The sequence below is a fragment of the Neoarius graeffei genome, chromosome 7, assembly GCF_027579695.1.
Source record: "Neoarius graeffei isolate fNeoGra1 chromosome 7, fNeoGra1.pri, whole genome shotgun sequence".
Lineage (NCBI taxonomy): Eukaryota > Metazoa > Chordata > Actinopteri > Siluriformes > Ariidae > Neoarius > Neoarius graeffei.
The window spans coordinates 19,129,898-19,148,348 of record NC_083575.1 but is presented as its reverse complement, the minus strand read 5'-3'; the positions used below and the strand labels follow the sequence as shown (position 1 = coordinate 19,148,348).

At 44.8% G+C, this 18,451-nt stretch overlaps 1 protein-coding gene across 1 annotated transcript in view; it reads right to left on the bottom strand.

Annotated features, from left to right (window-relative positions):
- The window catches only part of acoxl (acyl-CoA oxidase-like), a 155,832-nt gene that overhangs the window by 15,743 nt on the left and 121,638 nt on the right, over positions 1-18,451 (bottom strand). Inside the window, exon 18 of the mRNA XM_060925370.1 lies at positions 1,606-1,707. Within this exon, the coding sequence (XP_060781353.1) occupies positions 1,606-1,707 (102 nt within the window). The remainder of the gene's footprint in view (positions 1-1,605; positions 1,708-18,451) is intronic.

Below are 18,451 nucleotides of genomic sequence, written 5' to 3'. Positions count from 1 at the left end.
CCAAAATACAAAAGTTTGTCAGTAAAACAACTGAAAATATTTTCTTTGTATTTTTGACAGTTAAATAAAAGTTCATGTAAATTAACAAATTACAGATTTTTGTTTTAATTGCATTTTGAAAAAATATCCCAACTTTTCTACAAATGGGGTTTGTAAATGGGGGAAAAAAAGGGCTGCCACACTATTAATACTCAACAAAGTAGCTGCCAAATTTTTCTGTGAGACACTAATTGGTATTCTTATGCATTACAAATAAAGGTATGATCATACAGACCAAATAATAAATGCAAGTCCTTCATCAGCTGTGGAATTTCTTAAAATGTCCTGTTTCTTTGCTTGCTATTTTATCTACTACATTTTTAGTATCAATTAATTTAAAAGAGAAGTATACTGCATAAAGTAGCAGGAATTATTGCGCCACATTGACGTTACTATGGAATAAAGCATTAAGCGTCTTTGACTGTTGCATGTTTGCTGGTGACAGACAGGCTAGTTTTGAGCATTTCAGAAACTCTGAAATACTCCTGTGAGTTTACAGAGAATGGTGAGACAATAATTTAAAAAATACCCATTAAGTTCATAGCAGATCAATGTGGAGAAATATTTCGCTGATGAGACAGATCAGAGGAGAACGGCCTGGTTTGAGCTGGGGAAGCCATAGCTTAATGGTTAGAGAAGCATCTTTGGAATCAAAATTTTGCTGGTGCGAGTCCCTGGACTAGCAGGAATGGCTGAAGTGCCCTTGAGCAAGGTACCTAACCCCCAGGCTGCTCTGGGTGTGTTGTATGTTGCTCTGGATAAGAACATCTGTTAAATGCCATTAATGTAATGTGATGACAGCAAAGCTATGGCAAGTGAAATAACTACTCTTTTCAAAAGTGCTGGGTAGAAAAGCATTTCAGAACACACAACACATTGATCCTTGTAGTGGATGGGCTACAAAAGCACAAGACCACACTGGGTTCCACTCTTGTTAGCCAAGTGCAGGAATCTGGGGCTAGAGTGGACACAGGTGTGGGGGAGTTATTATAACAGTAAAGTGCAAACTAAATCTGGAATGGAATGTTCAAGAAATACATATGGGTGTGATGGTCAGATGTCTGCAAATGATATAGTCAAACAGTGTATTTAAAGTACCAGTCAAAAGCTTGGACACACCTACTCATTCATAGGTTTCTCTGTATTTTGACTATTTTCTACTTTGTAGAACAATACTGAAGACATTAAAACTATGAAATAACATATGGAACATATATGGAATTATGTAGTAAACAAAAAGTGGAATTTAATGTATGTGAGAACAAACAGTAAATAATAAAAATACAGGAACTTGCCCTACTGGACAACTGTAGTAGTCCATATGCTGTGTCCAGACTTTTGACCGGTACTGTATGAAAATGGTGAGATTGGTTTGTATGGTTACAATGCCGTGTATTCTTCATACCAGTGCACCTGTATTTGCAAGCAATATCAGATGTGTAATACATTAAAAATATGATTGTTTGTATTGTTCAATTTCCAGGGCTATGTTAGCAATGATTTTAAGATATGTGGTGAATAGGTTTTTGTAGTAGACAATGAATTGTGGTCATACTGAACATGTACCTGGCTGCGGATCTGTCTGCTAGCCCCAGTACTAAGATAGTTATGTTCCAGATACCACCCTCGCTCCTGATACACCAGACTTGTTCCATGCAGAAGGCAGAACTACAGGGACAATTGAGAATTAGGAAAAGATTAGACAATGATTAGGAAAAGAGTACAACATATGTACAGTGGTGCTTGAAAGTTTGTGAACCCTTTAGAATTTTCTATATTTCTGCATAAATATGACCTAAAACATCATCAGATTTTCACACAAGTCCTAAAAGTAGATAAAGAGACCCCAGTTAAACAAATGAGACAAAAATATTATACTTGGTCATTTATTTTCTGAGGAAAATGATCCAATATTACATAGCTGTGAGTGGCAAAAGTATGTGAACCTCTAGGATTAGCAGTTAATTTGAAGGTGAAATTAGAGTCAGGTGTTTTCAAATCAGTGGGATGACAATCAGGTGTGAGTGGGCACCGTTTTATTTAAAGAACAGGGATCTATAAAAGTCCGATCTTCACAACACGTTTGTGGAAGTGCATCATGGCACGAACAAAGGAGATTTCTGAGGGCCTCAGAAAAAGCATTGTTGATGCCCATCAGGCTGGAAAAGGTTACAAAACCATCTCTAAAGACTATTCTTTAAGTTCGTTTCTTAAGACACGTATTTTTTAGGATGTTTCCTTGTTTGTTGACAGTTTCGGCGAACACTTCCGCCTTCTTCAAAACAGTCACCAGATGTCGAGTGGTGATGTGCCTTATCAGCTGATGTACTCTATGGAGGCGTGAACGTCCCGCCCAATTTGACAGGTAGTCCACGCCTCCTGCTGTCAGGTCGCTGCCCCAGGACTGCGCTCCAGGTGTGTGACAGCACGTACGCTCCCTCATCCCGGTTCATGGTTCTTTGCACCCGCTTGCGTATCTCCACTGCCTCCAAAATCCAACGCTGGTATCTATTCTCTTCAGCGCGAATGACTCTGGCCTCTTCCCAATTCATTATATGATTTTGCCGTTTGCAGTGATCTGAAATGGCTGATTTTAAGTTTTCTTGGTTTGCTTTTTCTTTTTCGGATCTTGTGAGTCTTTTTGTTGTTTCTTTTTCACATTCTATTTGGTGTTCTTTCCTGAGAGTGTGGAAGCATCTGCCCGTTTCACCAATATAGACTTTATTGCATGAGTGGCAAGGGATTTCATATATGACATTGCATTTATTGTCCAGTTGTATTTTGTCTTTGGGGTGAACTAGCAGCTGTTGGAGGTTCTTGTATGGTTTGACCGGGGTGTTGATGTGGTATTTCCTCATGGATCGTTGGATGCGTTCTGTAACTCCTTTTATGTATGGTAGTGTGACAAAGCCCCGGTTTGTTTTTTTCCTTTTTTTGTGTCTGTAATTTCCCTTTTCGAATTGCCCACGGTGGATATTGGTAGTTTTTTAATGCCTGTTGGATGTGTTGTTCCTCCTCCTGTCTGTCTTTCTCCTCCGTGATGTTCTGTGTTCGGTCATATAATGTTCTGATTACTGACATTTTGTGCGCGATGGGATGTTCAGATGTCCAGAGAAGATATTGGTCGGTATGTGTAGGTTTTCTGTATGTTGTAATTCTGATATTACCTTCTTCTGTGTGGTGTATTTTTAGGTCCAGAAACGCTATTGTCTTGTCCGTTTCCTCTTCGTGTGTGAATTTGATGTTGCCTGTCTTGCCTATGGAGTTTAGATGATCTGTGAGTTGTTGTGTGTGGCCTGTTTTGATTATTTCAAGAATGTCATCAACGTATCTTTTCCAGAAGATAGGTTTGCATTCGTCCGGTGCTGTTTCTATGGCTCGGGTTTCCAGATCCTCCATAAAAAAGTTGCATAGAGTGGCAGATAGCGGGTCCCCCATTGCAAATCCCTCTTTTTGTCTGCAAATTGTACCTCTGAATTGGAAATATGTGGAAGTGGAGATGAAATGTAATAGTTTTGTTATGTCCTGTAAGTTTTGTTCGTTTTTTCAGGGTTCTGTCTGCTTTTAACCGGTTTTCTACTATGTTAAGAGTGTTTGTGACCGGTGTTTTTGTAAAGAGGGATATGACGTCATGTGATACAAAGATTTCATCCTTTTTTTATCTTGATTTCCTTTAGTTCTTTTGCCAGTTGTTTTGAGTTTTTGCAGTGGTATTCCGTGAGTCCGAGGAGTGGTTTAATTATGTCTGCCAGTGTCTTGGAAAGGTTGTAAGTAACTGATCCTATACTGTCTACTATGGGTCTTAGTGGTGCTCCGGGTTTATGAATTTTCGGTGTGCCGTATATCCGGGGGGTGATGTCTGCTGCAGGGATGAGGTGGTTGTATGTTTGTTTATCGATTTTGTTGTCGTCTATTAACGATTTGAGTAATAGTTTTAGTCTTTTTTTCTTTTCCTCTGTCGGGTCTTTTTTGAGTACCATGAGGACCATGAACCGGGATGAGGGAGCGTACGCGCTGTCACACACCTGGAGCGCAGTCCTGGGGCAGCGACCTGACAGCAGGAGGCGTGGACTCCTGTCAAATTGGGCGGGACGTTCACGCCTCCATAGAGTACATCAGCTGATAAAGCACATCACCACTCGACATCTGGTGACTGTTTTGAAGAAGGCGGAAGTGTTCGCCGAAACTGTCAACAAACAAGGTAACATCCTAAAAAATACTTGTCTTAAGAAACGAACTTAAAGAATAGTTATAATAGTTAGACATAATGAACTTTCACTACATACCATCTCTAAAGAGTTTGGCATGCATTAAAGTTTTCCATCGCTACGACGGATTTCCGTCAACTGGGAGCGCTAAAGGTCAATAATGAGATTGATGCAGATCCGAGGAAGAAAAAAAAAGGGTGGGGGGTAGGCCCATAGGTCTGACACCGACGTGATTTAGAACTTCATCAAGCTGCTGTGATTGCCTGTTATTGAACCCTTTCTTGTGCCATGTTTGAGTATATGTAAAGGAATAAGTTGTTGCGCTAGCTAGGCCTAAATACATAAATACAGCCTACACTACTGTCTAGTCCCGGGGAGACTCGGCATAGGCAGCGAGCCGCGGTGCTTGGCTTGAGTTTCGTTTCTATCGGCGGCTCCAGCCCGACTTTGGACGCTCGTAACTCGGCCAGGGGAGGTCCCAGCCTCTCCAAACTTGGCAGCCAGTGACCTCTGCCCTCTCCCCAACGAACCAGTGCTGCCAAGGCGGGCCATCCCTGCGCCTCGGGACGCGATTCACCCCGCGGCGAGCCGCGGCGCTCCGCATCAGTTTCCTTTTAACGGCGGCTCCACTGATGAAACAATTTGGCTGTCCTACTACTAGGCAACTACTTGCCTACTACTAATACTAGGCCTATTGTAGTAGTAGTAATAATAATGATGATATTTGCCTATTGAAAGGTGATCAGGTAAAAAAATCTAAACAGCCCTGTTGAAGCCGCAGCGAGACCTATGCTATTAAGCCTTTTGTAGGTTAAACAGGCTTCGGCAGACAATGTTCTGGAAAGGCTGTATTTTTCTTTGGTTTGATTAGTCTACAATTTAATCTTTAAACATTATGGTTTCAGCAGTTCACTTTAACATTGGAGGCTGCAGAGTCGGGCTGCAAGATTTCCCGACACTTGTTTAAGATGCCAAACTTCATAGGAGAAAATAATTCCACAGTATTTAGTGCCTCATCAGTCTCAAAAATTAATAGTGAAGGACCAACGCGAATTAAGTCCCAAAAAAACATCTTATAGGCCTATATTTTACATTTTCAAAAAAGTCCGGAATTGGAAGTCAGTCAGTGGAGTGGAATGAAGTGTCTCATTCACTAAGCACAAAAGGTCGGAAAACAGTGGAAGCCAATACTCCGAAGCTCAAAATTCAGGAAGGTGGCTCCGGTGTCGCAAATGCACAAGAACAGTTATTTGAAAGTTAATGAATTTGTGCGTGCACGTGCGATTTCATGAAGAACCAGGACAATTGGCATTCGGTGAAAGATTCACACCTGTGACTCATTATATTCGCGCGCGCCCTCTCGCCCACTGTTGCTTCGTTTTCCCGATTTACACGCGTCTGAAGATGGAGCTTTCAGAAATCTCCACTCTGCCCAGAGTTTGCGAAAGTAGCTGTTTTCAGTGACTGAAACCTCTGTATACAGTACCAGTCAAAGGAAGGAATCATTTAGTAAACTTTAAAATGTTAATCAAACCAAAAATATGTTTTAGATTTTAGATTCTTAAAGTAGGCATCTTTTGCTTTGATTACAGCTTTGCACACTCTTGACGTTCTCTCAATCAGCTTCATGAGGTAATCACTCGAAATGGTTTTCCAACAGTCTTGAAGGAGTTCCCAGAGGTGCTGAGCACTCGTTGGCTGCTTTGCTTTCACTCTGCGGTCCAACTCATCCCAAACTTTTTCGGACTGACTGACCTTCATTTCTTAAAGTAAAGATGGACTGTTGTTTTTCTTTACTTAGTTGAGTAGTTCTTGGCATAATATGGATTAGAGCAGTACTCAAATAGGGCCATTCACTGTATACCAACTCTACCTCTTCACAACACAACTGATGGTCTCAAACATATTCAGAGGTCAAGAAATTCAAGAAATTAACTCTCGACAAGGCACAGCTGTAAACTGAAAGCCATTCCAGGTGACTACCTCGTAAAGCTGACTGAGAAAATGCCAAGATGTGCAAAGCTGTCATCTAAGCAGATGGTGCCTACTTTGAAGAATCTAAAATATAAAACTTATTCTGGTTTGATTAACACTTTTTTTTTTGTTTACCAAATAATTCTCTAATATTATATATATCTTCATAATGTCGATGACTTTAGTATTATCTATGATTCAGAAAATTTTAAAATAATGAAAAACCACTGAATTAGAGGCGTTTCCAAACTTTTGACTGGTACTGTAGGTGTGAATGAGAGGTGCAACCGAATAAATAAATATGCGTCTTTTTTATCCGGCTACATGTAGGCCATCACTGCGCAAAACCTCTAATGTTGAAATGGTAGTAATATTTGTTAAAATAATAGTAGGCTAATTTCCACATTAATTGGTAAAATGGCACAAGGGATGTGATGGGGGGGATGGCCGTTTTATAAGAGGGATGATTTGAAATTTTTATTTCAGAAGGGAGATGCCTCCCCCCCATCCCCCCTCAACTCGAGTACTGCGTATAAGGCCACCTGACATAGGCCCTTCGATTTCCATCACTAGAGAGTGTCAAATTACTTTTGGTTTTGCCACCATGGACGGGCTTCTTTTAAATGAAGGCACAGATGTGTCAGACATCGACAAAACGGTAAAGAATAAGTGGAGATGGGCTTGGTGAAATGAAATGGGCGATAATGGCAAGCTCCTGCTGCTGTGCCAAGGAAAAAGAAACAAAAACAGGCATCAGGTGTTGCCAAACTAGATGCCTTTGGCTTCACTGTGAAGAAGCAGAAAAAGTGAACTTTCACTTTACTTTTCTTGTTTCCTGGCTTTATTTCAACAGATTTTCTTATTTTTCTTTCTGTTCCACTCTTTTGAAAGCATGGTTCAAGTTCGACTGCACTTGCACTTTTCTCTTAACCACTGTTATGCATTACTAAAGTATTGTTGAAATAAATTTGCACTTTGCGCTGAAAACTTGATGTTTCATCATTTATAGCCAGTAATGACAATGGTAAAGTCTTGCCTTAGCTTTAGTCATTGTTAAAATTACGTAAATGTACTATAAGTAGGGGCTGAGGGGATAATGGACAACACGGTGTTTAAAATTTGACGCATCGCTGACGTAGTAGGGGCTAACGACATGGAGCTTTTTTTTTCAGTCAGATGATTTTTTTTTTACTTTAATCCATGGTTTGGACTCCACCAATCCACAGTCAGACAGTGTACAAATGGAGGAAAGTCAAGACCATTGTTACCCTCCCCAGGAGTGGTCGACCAACAAAGATCACTCCAAGAGCAAGGCGTGTAATAGTCGGCGAGGTCACAAAGGACCCCAGGGTAACTTCTAAGCAACTGAAGGCCTCTCTCACATTGGCTAATGTTAACCTCCTAGGGCTTAGTGGTCACATGCGTGGACAGCACTTTTTAGAAATTCGGAACAAGAATCCACATATGTGGACATACTTTTTCTCTAAAAGTACATCTTATCAAAAGATGATGCTTAGTTTTTATTCTAATCAGGTTCTAATAAGCCCAAATAGCAAAGCAAAATAAAAAAATGCATGTAAAAAAAAAAAACAGCTTGGGCCTTAGGAGGTTAATGTTCATGAGTCCACCATCAGAAGAACACTGAACAACAATGGTGTGCATGGCAGGGTTGCAAGGAAAAAGCCACTGCTCTCCAAAAAGAACATTGCTGCTCGTCTACAGTTTGCTAAAGATCACGTGGACAAGCCAGAAGGCTACTGGAAAAATGTTTTGTGGATGGATGAGACCAAAATAGAACTTTTTGGTTTAAATGAGAAGCGTTATGTTTGGAGAAAGGAAAACACTGCATTCCAGCATAAGAACCTTATCCCATCTGTGAAACATGGTGGTGGTAGTATCATGGTTTGGGCCTGTTTTGCTGCATCTGGGCCAGGACGGCTTGCCATCATTGATGGAACAATGAATTCTGAATTATACCAGTGAATTATAAAGGAAAATGTCAGGACATCTGTCCATGAACTGAATCTCAAGAGAAGGTGGGTCATGCAGCAAGACAATGACCCTAAGCACACAAGTCATTCTACCAAAGAATGGTTAAAGAAGAATAAAGTTAAATGTTTTGGCCATTGCCAAGTCAAAGTCCTGACCTTAATCCAATGGAAATGTTGTGGAAGGACCTGAAGCGAGCAGTTCATGTGAGGAAACCCACCAACATCCCAGAGTTGAAGCGGTTCTGTACCGAGGAATGGGCTAAAATTCCTCCAAGCCGGTGTGCAGGACTGATCAACAGTTACCGGAAATGTTTAGTTGCAGTTATTGCTGCACAAGGGGGTCACACCAGATACTGAAAGCAAAGGTTCACATACTTTTGCCACTCACAGATATGTAATATTGGATCATTTTCTTCAATAAATAAATGACCAAGTACTATATTTTTGTCTCATTTGTTTAACTGGGTTCTCTTTATCTACTTTTAGGACTTGTGTGAAAATCTGATGATGTTTTAGGTCATATTTATACAGAAATATAGAAAATTCTACAGGGTTCACAAACTTTCAAGCACCACTGTAAATGTATACACAAATTACACAAATACATAAAACAAATACAAGCACAGTTGCAAACTAGAGGCATAAGCAAAGAAATACAGAAATACATATAAAATTAATACTGTATTTTATTTTTTTAGAAAGAAGACCTTAACCATTAAAACAGAGTGAAATAAAGACACTGTTCAACATAGCTAATTGCTGTTCAAGTACATTATTCAGAATAAACAGGTACAGGCAGCAAACCGAATATGTTTTGCTAGAAAAGAGGGTCTGTGTACAGGCCTGTGATTGAATGGAACATGTGTATAGTGGTTTAAGGTCAGTGAGAGCAGCATGCTCTGCAGAAGACAACAGAGTGGAAAAACTATTGCAGGTTAATATCTCCACTCGACTTAGGTAAGTGAGAACTAACCACCTCATAGCAGCAAGCTGGTCGGAAAAAAGAAAAGGGGAAAAAAAAAGCAGCAGTAGCAACACTGAGTATAGCGTTTGCTTTACTGAGTGGACAGAGAGGAATAACAACCTGTGTATAGCGGCTCGGCTAATAGGGCATTCGACAAAGCATCTGGGATGAACAATGACCTTTGTCTCTAATCTGACACAGCTGTGTAGGACCTACAGTCTGTGTGGGCCTGGGACAGCTTGTTTAAATTGGGCATAAATCCTTGCCCAATAAACACTTATGTCAAACTGAACACCCAAGGCTTCTTATTTGTCTTTCACAGTTTGGAGTTTCCACTTAAAGCCTTACATACATGCTTTTCACTCATCACTATGCTAAAAAAATGACATTAAATGTTCCAAAATTATGGTTCAATAATAATAATGCTCCAAACACCAGCAACAACCAGGTACATCATCATACAGATGAAGACATAAAACTTTTACAGCTCAACCTAAATGTACATTATATTGTTAATGACAAGAAATAAAAGCACATAAATAGCTACATAAAACACTGGGATTGCAGTATTTTTCCTAAATTCATCTTATAAAGCAGCCTTTCTCAACCAGGGTGCCGCACCGTGGGGCGCCGTCTGGCTTCGTTAGGGGTGCCGTCAAAAAATTATATATTCTAACATTAAAATAAATAAAATGAATTAAAATTCCAAAAAACGATAGTTACACTAATGCAGATCATCGCCGCCTTATGCGTCATCAAAATTTGTCTCACGGCCCCCTTTCCCATGTCACAATGTCACTGCCGGGGTCAGTGTATGGTCAGCGTGACTGCGTATATTTTATATGGGGGTGCCTTGAGAAGTTGCATATTTCTGAAGGGTGCTGTGACTGAAAAAAAGGTTGAGAAACGCTGTTATAAAGCATACAAACATCTGTGTTTTTCCTTAGATAGGTGACAAATTAGTGCAGACATGCAGTACTGTATTCTTGGCCAAACATTGAGGTGACAAATTAGTGCAGACATGCAGTACTGTATTCTTGGCCAAACATTGCTACTTATTTGTAGCAGTTCGATAGGGGTGAGTGGAGCACAGAGGACGGCAGGACAGAGAGCAGGTTGATAACTGTTTTATTGTCACACTTTTCAGCGAACACTTTCATCAAACACACAGACAGCCACACACACAACCGGCGTCTGGTTCGGGGCTGAGCTCCTCTGCTCTCGCTCTCCCTCTTTAAATAGGGCGCGGTCACTGGGAAGACACAGACAAACAGGTTAATTGCTGTCAGGTGTAGTGATTCTGCCACTTACCTTCCCTGACTCCGCCCTCCTGTCACAGACCAGCGCTTGACCACGCCCCTGCTGCCACATACCCCCACCGCCTGACTCAGGCCGGGCGGCCGTCCGGCCCGCAGCTGACTCCCCCCCCCCCCCCTTGACAGGAGAGGAAGTCCGCCACGACCATCTGCACCCCCGGCCTGTGGACCACCTTAAAGTTGAAGGGTTGGAGTGCCAGATACCAACGAGTGATCCATGTGTTGGCATCTTTCATGCGGTGGAGCCACTGGAGGGGCGCGTGGTCCGAACAGAGGGTGAACGGGCGCCCCAGCAGGTAGTAACGGAGGGCAAGGACCGCCTACTTGATCGCCAGACACTCCTTTTCAATGGTGCTGTAGCGCCCCTCACGCACTGACGGCTTCCTACTGATGTAGAGGACGGGGCAGTCCCCCCCCCCCAGGGACAAAACTGCCCCCAGCCCTCTGTCCGACGCATCGGTCTGCAACACAAAGGGGAGAGAAAAGTCAGGGGAGTGTAGAAGTGGCATTGCTCCGTCCACTGGACCGGATCTGGGGCCCCCTTTTTAGTGAGATCAGTCAGCGGGCTGGTGACGTCCGAATAATTAGGTATAAACCTACGGTAATAGCCAGCCAGCCCCAGGAACTGTCTCACCCCCTTTTTGGTCTTGGGCCTCGGGCAGGCCGCAATCGCTGCCGTCTTATTAATTTGGGGACGCACCTGCCCGTTGCCCAAGTGGAAGCCCAGATACCGTACTTCCACCTGCCCAATCGCACACTTCTTTGGGTTGGCTGTGAGCCCCGCTCGCCTCAGTGACCTAAGGACAGCCCTCAGATGTTCAAGGTGCCTCGGCCAGTCATTACTATAGATGATGATATCATCTAGATACGCGGCCGCATACGTGGCATGGGGGCGGAGGACTCTATCCATCAGCTGCTGAAACGTAGCGGGTGCCCCAAACAGCCCAAACGGAAGGGTGACGAATTGGTGTAAACCAAACGGTGTGGAAAAGGCCGTTTTTTTCTTGGGATAGGGGAGTCAAGGGGATCTGCCAATATCCCTTTGTCAAATCCAGTGTCGAATAAAAGCGAGCAGTGCCGAGTCGATCGAGCAACTCATCAATACGAGGCATTGGGTACGCATCAAATTTAGACACCGCGTTGACTTTTCTGTAGTCCACACAGAACTGGACTGACCCGTCGGCCTTGGGTACCAAGACCACCGGGCTGCTCCAGTCACTGCGGGACTCCTTGACGATGCCCAATTCGAGCATGGTCTCAAGTTCTTCCCGAACCACCTTTTTTTTGTGTTCGGGTAGTCTGTAGGGGCGGCTACGCACTACTACCCCTGGGGGCGTCTCTATGTGGTGCTCTATGAGGTTAGTGCGACCGGGCAGGGGCGAGAACACATCCGAAAATTCAGTCTGCAACTGGGTGACCTCCGTGAGTTGGGTCGGGGAGAGGTGGTCTCCACAGGGGACCGGAGAGGTACGCGATGCCAATGTTCCTTTTTGAACCTCCGGCCCCAGCTCTGCCTTCTCCGGAACCACCGACACCAACACCACGGGGACCTCCTCATTCCAGAGTTTAAGCAGATTGAGGTGGTAAATCTGTAGCGCCCCATCCCTGTCCATTCGCCTTACCTCATAGTCGACGTCCCCGACTCGCCGTGTGACCTCAAAGGGTCCTTGCCACTTGGCGATCAATTTGGAGCTCGACGTGGGAAATAGTACGAGTACCTTATCTCCCGGTGTGAACTCTCTAAGGCGCGTACCCTTGTTGTACAGGCGGGCTTGCTGTTCTTGGGCCTGCCACAAATTCTCCTGGGTTAGGTGGGTGAGCATGTGGAGTTTTGCGCGCAGGTCCATAACGTATTGAATTTCATTCTTATTTTGTGAAGGTCCCTCCTCCCAATTTTCCCGCAGCACGTCTAGAATGCCGCGCGGCTTACGCCCATATAATAATTCGAACGGGGAGAACCCCATGGAGGCTTGGGGAACCTCTCGCACTGAAAACAAGGGCTCGAGCCACTTATCCCAATTATGTGCGTCCTCACTTACAAATTTTTTTAATGATATTTTTGAGGGTGCGGTTGAACTAAACCGTCCGTTTGTGGGTGATACACGCTGGTGCGGATCGGCTTAATCCCCAATAACCCATACAGTTCGCGCAGTGTCCGTGACATAAATGTGGTGCCTTGATCAGTTAGAATCTTTTTCGGGATTCCAACTCGGGAGATAACGCGGAAGAGCGCCTCTGCAATACTGCGTGCTGAGATATTGCGCAGAGGCACTGCTTCCGGGTATCGCGTTGCATAGTCCACCAGAACTAATATAAAGCGGTACCCTCATGCTGACCGATCTAATGGCCCGACGAGATCCATCCCAATCCTTTCAAACGGGGTCTCGATTATGGCAGAGGGCGCAAAGGCGCTTTTGGAATGGCCGCTGGATTCACTAACTGGCATTCGCGGCACGCCGTACACCACCTACGAACATCACCGCGAATCCCCGGCCAATAGACTCGGGCCATTATTCGGGCTAGTGTCTTATCCTGCCCCAAGTGTCCAGCCATGGGATTAAAGTGAGCCGCCTGGAATACCAATTCCCGGCGGCTCTTTGGAATTAAAAGTTGCGTGACTCGCTCTTTAGTTTGAGTGTCCTGCGTCACTCAGTATAACCTATCCTTCATAATCGCGAAGTAGGGGAAGGACGGGGTGGCATTCGGCTGGAGCGTTTGACCATTGATTACTCTCACTTGGTCAAACGCATGTCGCAGAGTCTCGTCTCGTGATTGTTCTAATGGGAAATCCGCGAGGGATTCCCCAATAGAGAGAGGAGGAGCCGGCGGCTCCTCACTCTGACGCGGAGATGACATGGACGGCTCTGTGACAGCTGCTCCCGCCAAAGCGACACCGGGACCTCCCCCGTCAAATGGCAGGACCCACTCTTTACTAAGCGTGTCATTAAACCCCGAAATCCCAGCCAATCAGTCCCCAAAATTATAGAGTGGATAAGGCGAGGATTAACCGCTGCCTTCACTATAAATTTTTCCCCTCGGAAAAAAATGTGGACCGACACCAAAGGGTAGCTGTGAACGTCCCCATGCGCACACAACACCTTCACCCCCTGTGCTCCCCCCAATGCCTCGTGTTGCACCAGGCTTTGGTGAATTGAGGTCTGGTTACAACCAGAATCCACCAATGCCTGATATGTATCCCCTTGGATACTCACCGGTATGCAATGCGCTCCGGCCCGATCGAGGGCGGCCTCTGGCGCGTCGAGGATCCGAACCACCGCGCCCACTTCCATCACCGTGCACTGCTGTTGTAGGTGGCCCGGCTCCCCGCAGCGCCAGCAGACCGGCTCGGGCTTTCCCTCTGCGCTGGTGTTCTGGGGCTCACTCACCTGAGGTGGGGGAGAGACAGACACAGAAGGGAGAAACAGGAGGGCACCGCGGGTGCGGCAGGCCGGCTGGGGAGGTGCCGGCCAGGGAGGTGCCGGCCCCCGCCTCCGCGGTGGGGGAATGGGGCGAGGACGGGACACAGGAGGAGGGGGAGAGAGAGAGAAGAGAAGATGCCGTCTGCTGTCCTGCCGCCGGGACAGCCGCCAAATGGTCCTCTGCCAGCTCGACTGCCTGATCCAGCGATGCTGGGCGGTGGCACTGGACCCAGTCCGCGGTTCCTGCTGGCAAGCGAGCGATGAACTGTTCCAGCACCACCTGGTCAATGATTCCCTCGGCGTCGCGGTTGTCGGCCCTCAACCACCGCCAGCAGGCGTCCCGGAGCTGCTGGCCAAACGCGAACGGCCGGCCGACTTCCTCCAAGCGCAACGCGCGCAAGCGCTGGTGCTGCTGTGCTGGGGTGAGCCCCACACGCTGGAGGACGGCCCAGCGGAGGTCCGCGTAGGCCAGCTGGCGGTCGGCGGGGAGCTGTAGCGCGGCCAGCTGTGCCTCTCCCGTTAGCAGGGGGAGGAGGCGCACCGCACGCTGCTCCACCAGCCACCCCGAGGCTTCAGCGACTTGCTTGAAGAGCGTGATGAACGCCTCAGGGTCGTCCTGCGGGCCCATCTTGGTGACGGTGAGAGGAGACGGGCCCGTGGTAGGCGCGCTGGTGGACCCCGCCGACACGAGGAGGTGCCGGAACGCCTCTCGATCTTCTTGTTGGGCCAGCACCAGGGCCTCGAAGCATCGCTCTTGCTCCTTCCGGAGGGTGACAAGCGCCTGGTGCTGGCTTTGCTGGGCCGTAGCGAAGGCGTGGACTAGGTCGGCGAACAGGGAGGACTCCATGGGGCTGCTCGGCTGGTGCTCCACTTTTCCCGGGTTTCGGCACCACTGTAGCAGTTCGATAGGGGTGAGTGGAGCACAGAAGACGGCAGGACAGAGAGCAGGTTGATAACCGTTTTATTGTCACACTTTTCAGCGAACACTTTCATCAAACACACAGACAGCCACACACACAACCGTCATCTGGTTCGGGGCTGAGCTCCTCTGCTCTCGCTCTCCCTCCTTAAATAGGGCGCGGTCACTGGGAAGACACAGACAAACAGGTTAATTGCCATCAGGTGTAGTGATTCTGCCACTTACCTTCCCTGACTCCGCTCTCCTGTCACAGACCGGCGCTTGACCACGCCCCCGCTGCCACATAATTATACAACCCCGATTCCAAAAAAGTTGGGACAAAGTACAAATTGTAAATAAAAAGGGAATGCAATGATGTGGAAGTTTCAAAATTCCATATTTTATTCAGAATAGAACATAGAGGACATATCAAATATTTAAACTGAGAAAATGTATCATTTAAAGATAGACTGGTACCAAAATTAAAAAAAAGTGCTTATTTAAGGAGTTAAAGGCATTTTTGAGACAAAGTCGGCAAACAGTCTTATTTTGTCAATTTGGGTGTGCCGAATTCAAATCTGCAATATGCCGAGCTCTATCTGACCTCTGTTGACCTCTAGAGGTCATTGAACTTTGGGCCTGTAAACGTCTCAGCTGAACCTAGTTTCTCAGCTTTCTAAGGAATGAAATGTACTAAAATGATTAATGAAGTTAGCAAATGGCCTTGTTTGTTAAATGTTTGGGTGCTGAATTCATTTTTCATTTGTAAAACGACATATGACCTCTGATAACGTCAAGGTCATTAAACTTGGCCTATAGGCCTATGCATTTAACGGCATTTTTAAACTGACTTTACTCCCCCAAAAAGAATATGAACAGACAAAAAACAAATAGAAAGGAACAAATAAAACATTAAATGCCAGTCCATGTACATGTGACTTACTTTTCATAAAGAGAATGCCTAGGCCTTACATAACATTTGCATTACATTTAGCGGTTATTGTTTATACAAAGCTACTGAAAAAAGGACAGATTCAGCAGCATACAAAATGTGGGGGCATACAGGTTAATCAGGGTTAGTATATATATGAGAGTTTTTTCTTTGTTGTTTGTTTTTTTTGTTTTGTTTTAAACGGGGTAAAGCCTTTACAAAAAACAAAGAAAAAAAACTCTCATATATACTAACCCTGATTAACCTGTATACCCTGTATGCCCCCACATTTTGTATGCTGCTGAATCTGTCCTTTTTTCAGTAGCTTTGTATAAACAATAACCGCTAAATGTAATGCAATGTTATGTAAGGTGATCGCCTAGGCATTCTCATTGTGAAAAGTAAGTCACATGTACATGGACTGGCATTTAATTAGGGCCCGAGCCCTATAGGGCGAAGGCCCTATTGTTCTTGTAAGAGTTCACTATTATTATTCTTCTTTATTTTTCTCCGCTGTTGGGCCATTTTCGGGGCGCTTGCCATGGGCGAAAACGCGCGAAATTTGGCGCCACTTCCGAGAATTGCCACCGCTACTCAGAACCAAAAGCCCACACTTGGCCGGGGCTCAGGGCCTCTATAGCGCCCCCTAAGTCGCTGTGATTTTGGCATCCCGCATTAAGGTGCCTGGTTGCCATTTAGTTTGTAGTAGTGGCATGCCATTTGGTATGCTTATGTATCTCACTAAGCCGGACAAAAATGTAATGCCAATGCATTAGCCACGCCCAACAGGAAGTGAGGTAATTTCACTTTTGTGTGAAATGCATGGCCACGAAGATGGCGCAACTCCTCCTAGACCGTTCATAGGAATGTCACCAAAATTGATACACATCATCTACAAACATGGCTGACAAAAGTTACTAAATACGTTTCACGTAGGATAAACCGTTCAGAAGTTATACGTCAATCAATTTTCACTTCAAAATTTTACATGCTAAAAAATTCATAACAAATCTTCTAATTGCTCAACACTGCTCATACTTCACACGCTAATCACTCATTGGGCTTCTGACATGTTACCCAATTTCTGTGATATTTCGCCACTGGGGGCGCTATTTTTGGGCAAAAAATCCAATCTTTCCTCAAAATTGGTCAAACTTCACGGCCAGCCTCTTACTACCTCCCATGTCATGTATACCACATTTTGGGAATTTTCGTCCATGGGGGGCGCTGTTTTTGGCCGACGCAATTTCTCCAAAACGGGTTTTTGGTCAATAATTCCATAATGCTTTTCCTTCACACCACTACCTTGTGATAGTGCGTTGCTGTTGTGGACCCTTATTTTTCCATCTCATAATCACTCATGTACAGCATAGCGCCACCTACTGACATGGGAAAAACCAAAAAATTTATTCTTCAAAAATCTATATCTCATCTTCTGTTTACTCAATTGTCATCAAACTTCATACACAAACTCTTCATAGCTCACCTGACATGTACGCCAAATTTTGTGCACTTTCGCCCCTGGGGGTGCTGGTTATGGCAGAAATGATATTGCAGCTTCTGATTTGTCAAACTTGGCAAGCAAACTCTTTACAAGACCCTTTTTGGGGCGCTTGCCATGGTCGACATCGCACGAAATTTGGCTCCTTTTTCTTAGACTCCCACCGCTACTGAGAACCAGAAGCCCAGATCCAGGCGGGCCTCAGGGCCTCTTTAGCGCCCCCTAACTCATTGTGATTTTGGCCTCCCGCATTAAGGTGCCTGGTTGCCATGTAGTTTGTAGTAGTGGCATGCCATTTGGTACGCATATGTATCTCACTAAGCCGGACAAAAATGTAATGCCTATGCATTAGCCACGCCCTACAGGAAGTGAGGTAATTTCACTTTTGTGCGAAATGCATGGCCACGAAGACGGCGCAACTCCTCCTAGACCGTTCATAGGAATGTCACCAAAATTGATACACATCATCTACAGACACGGCTGACAAAAGTTCCTAAATACGTTTCACGTAGAATAAACCGTTCAGAAGTTATACGTCAATCAATTTTCAATGCAAAATTTTACATGCTTAAAAATTCATAACATATCTTCAAATTGCTCAAAACTGCTCATACTTCACACGCAAATCACTCATTGGGCATCTGACATGTTACCCAATTTCTGTGATTTTTCGCCACTGGGGGCGCTATTTTTGGGCAAAAAATCCAATCTTTCCTCAAATTTGGTCAAACTTCACGGCCACCCTCTTACTACCTCCCATGTCATGGACACCACATTTTGGGAATTTTCGTCCATGGGGGGCGCTGTTTTTGGCCAACGCAATTGCTCCAAAACAGGTTTTTGGTAAATAATTCCATAACGCTTCTCCTTCACACCACTACCTTGTGATAGTACGTTGCTGTTGTAGACACTTATTTTTCCAACTCATAATCGCTCATGTGCAGCATAGCGCCACCTACTGACATGGGAGAAACCAAAAAATTTATTCTTCAAAAATCAATATCTCATCTTCTATTTTCTCAATCTTGATCAAACTTGATACGCACACTCTTAACAGGTCACCTGACATATGTGCCAAATTTTGTGAACTTTTGCCACTGGGGGCGCTGTTTTCAGGCAACAATTTATATCTCGGCTTCTGATTGGTCAAACTTGATCAAACTTTACAAAACAACTCTTCATAGGTCCCTTGACATGTATACCAAATTTG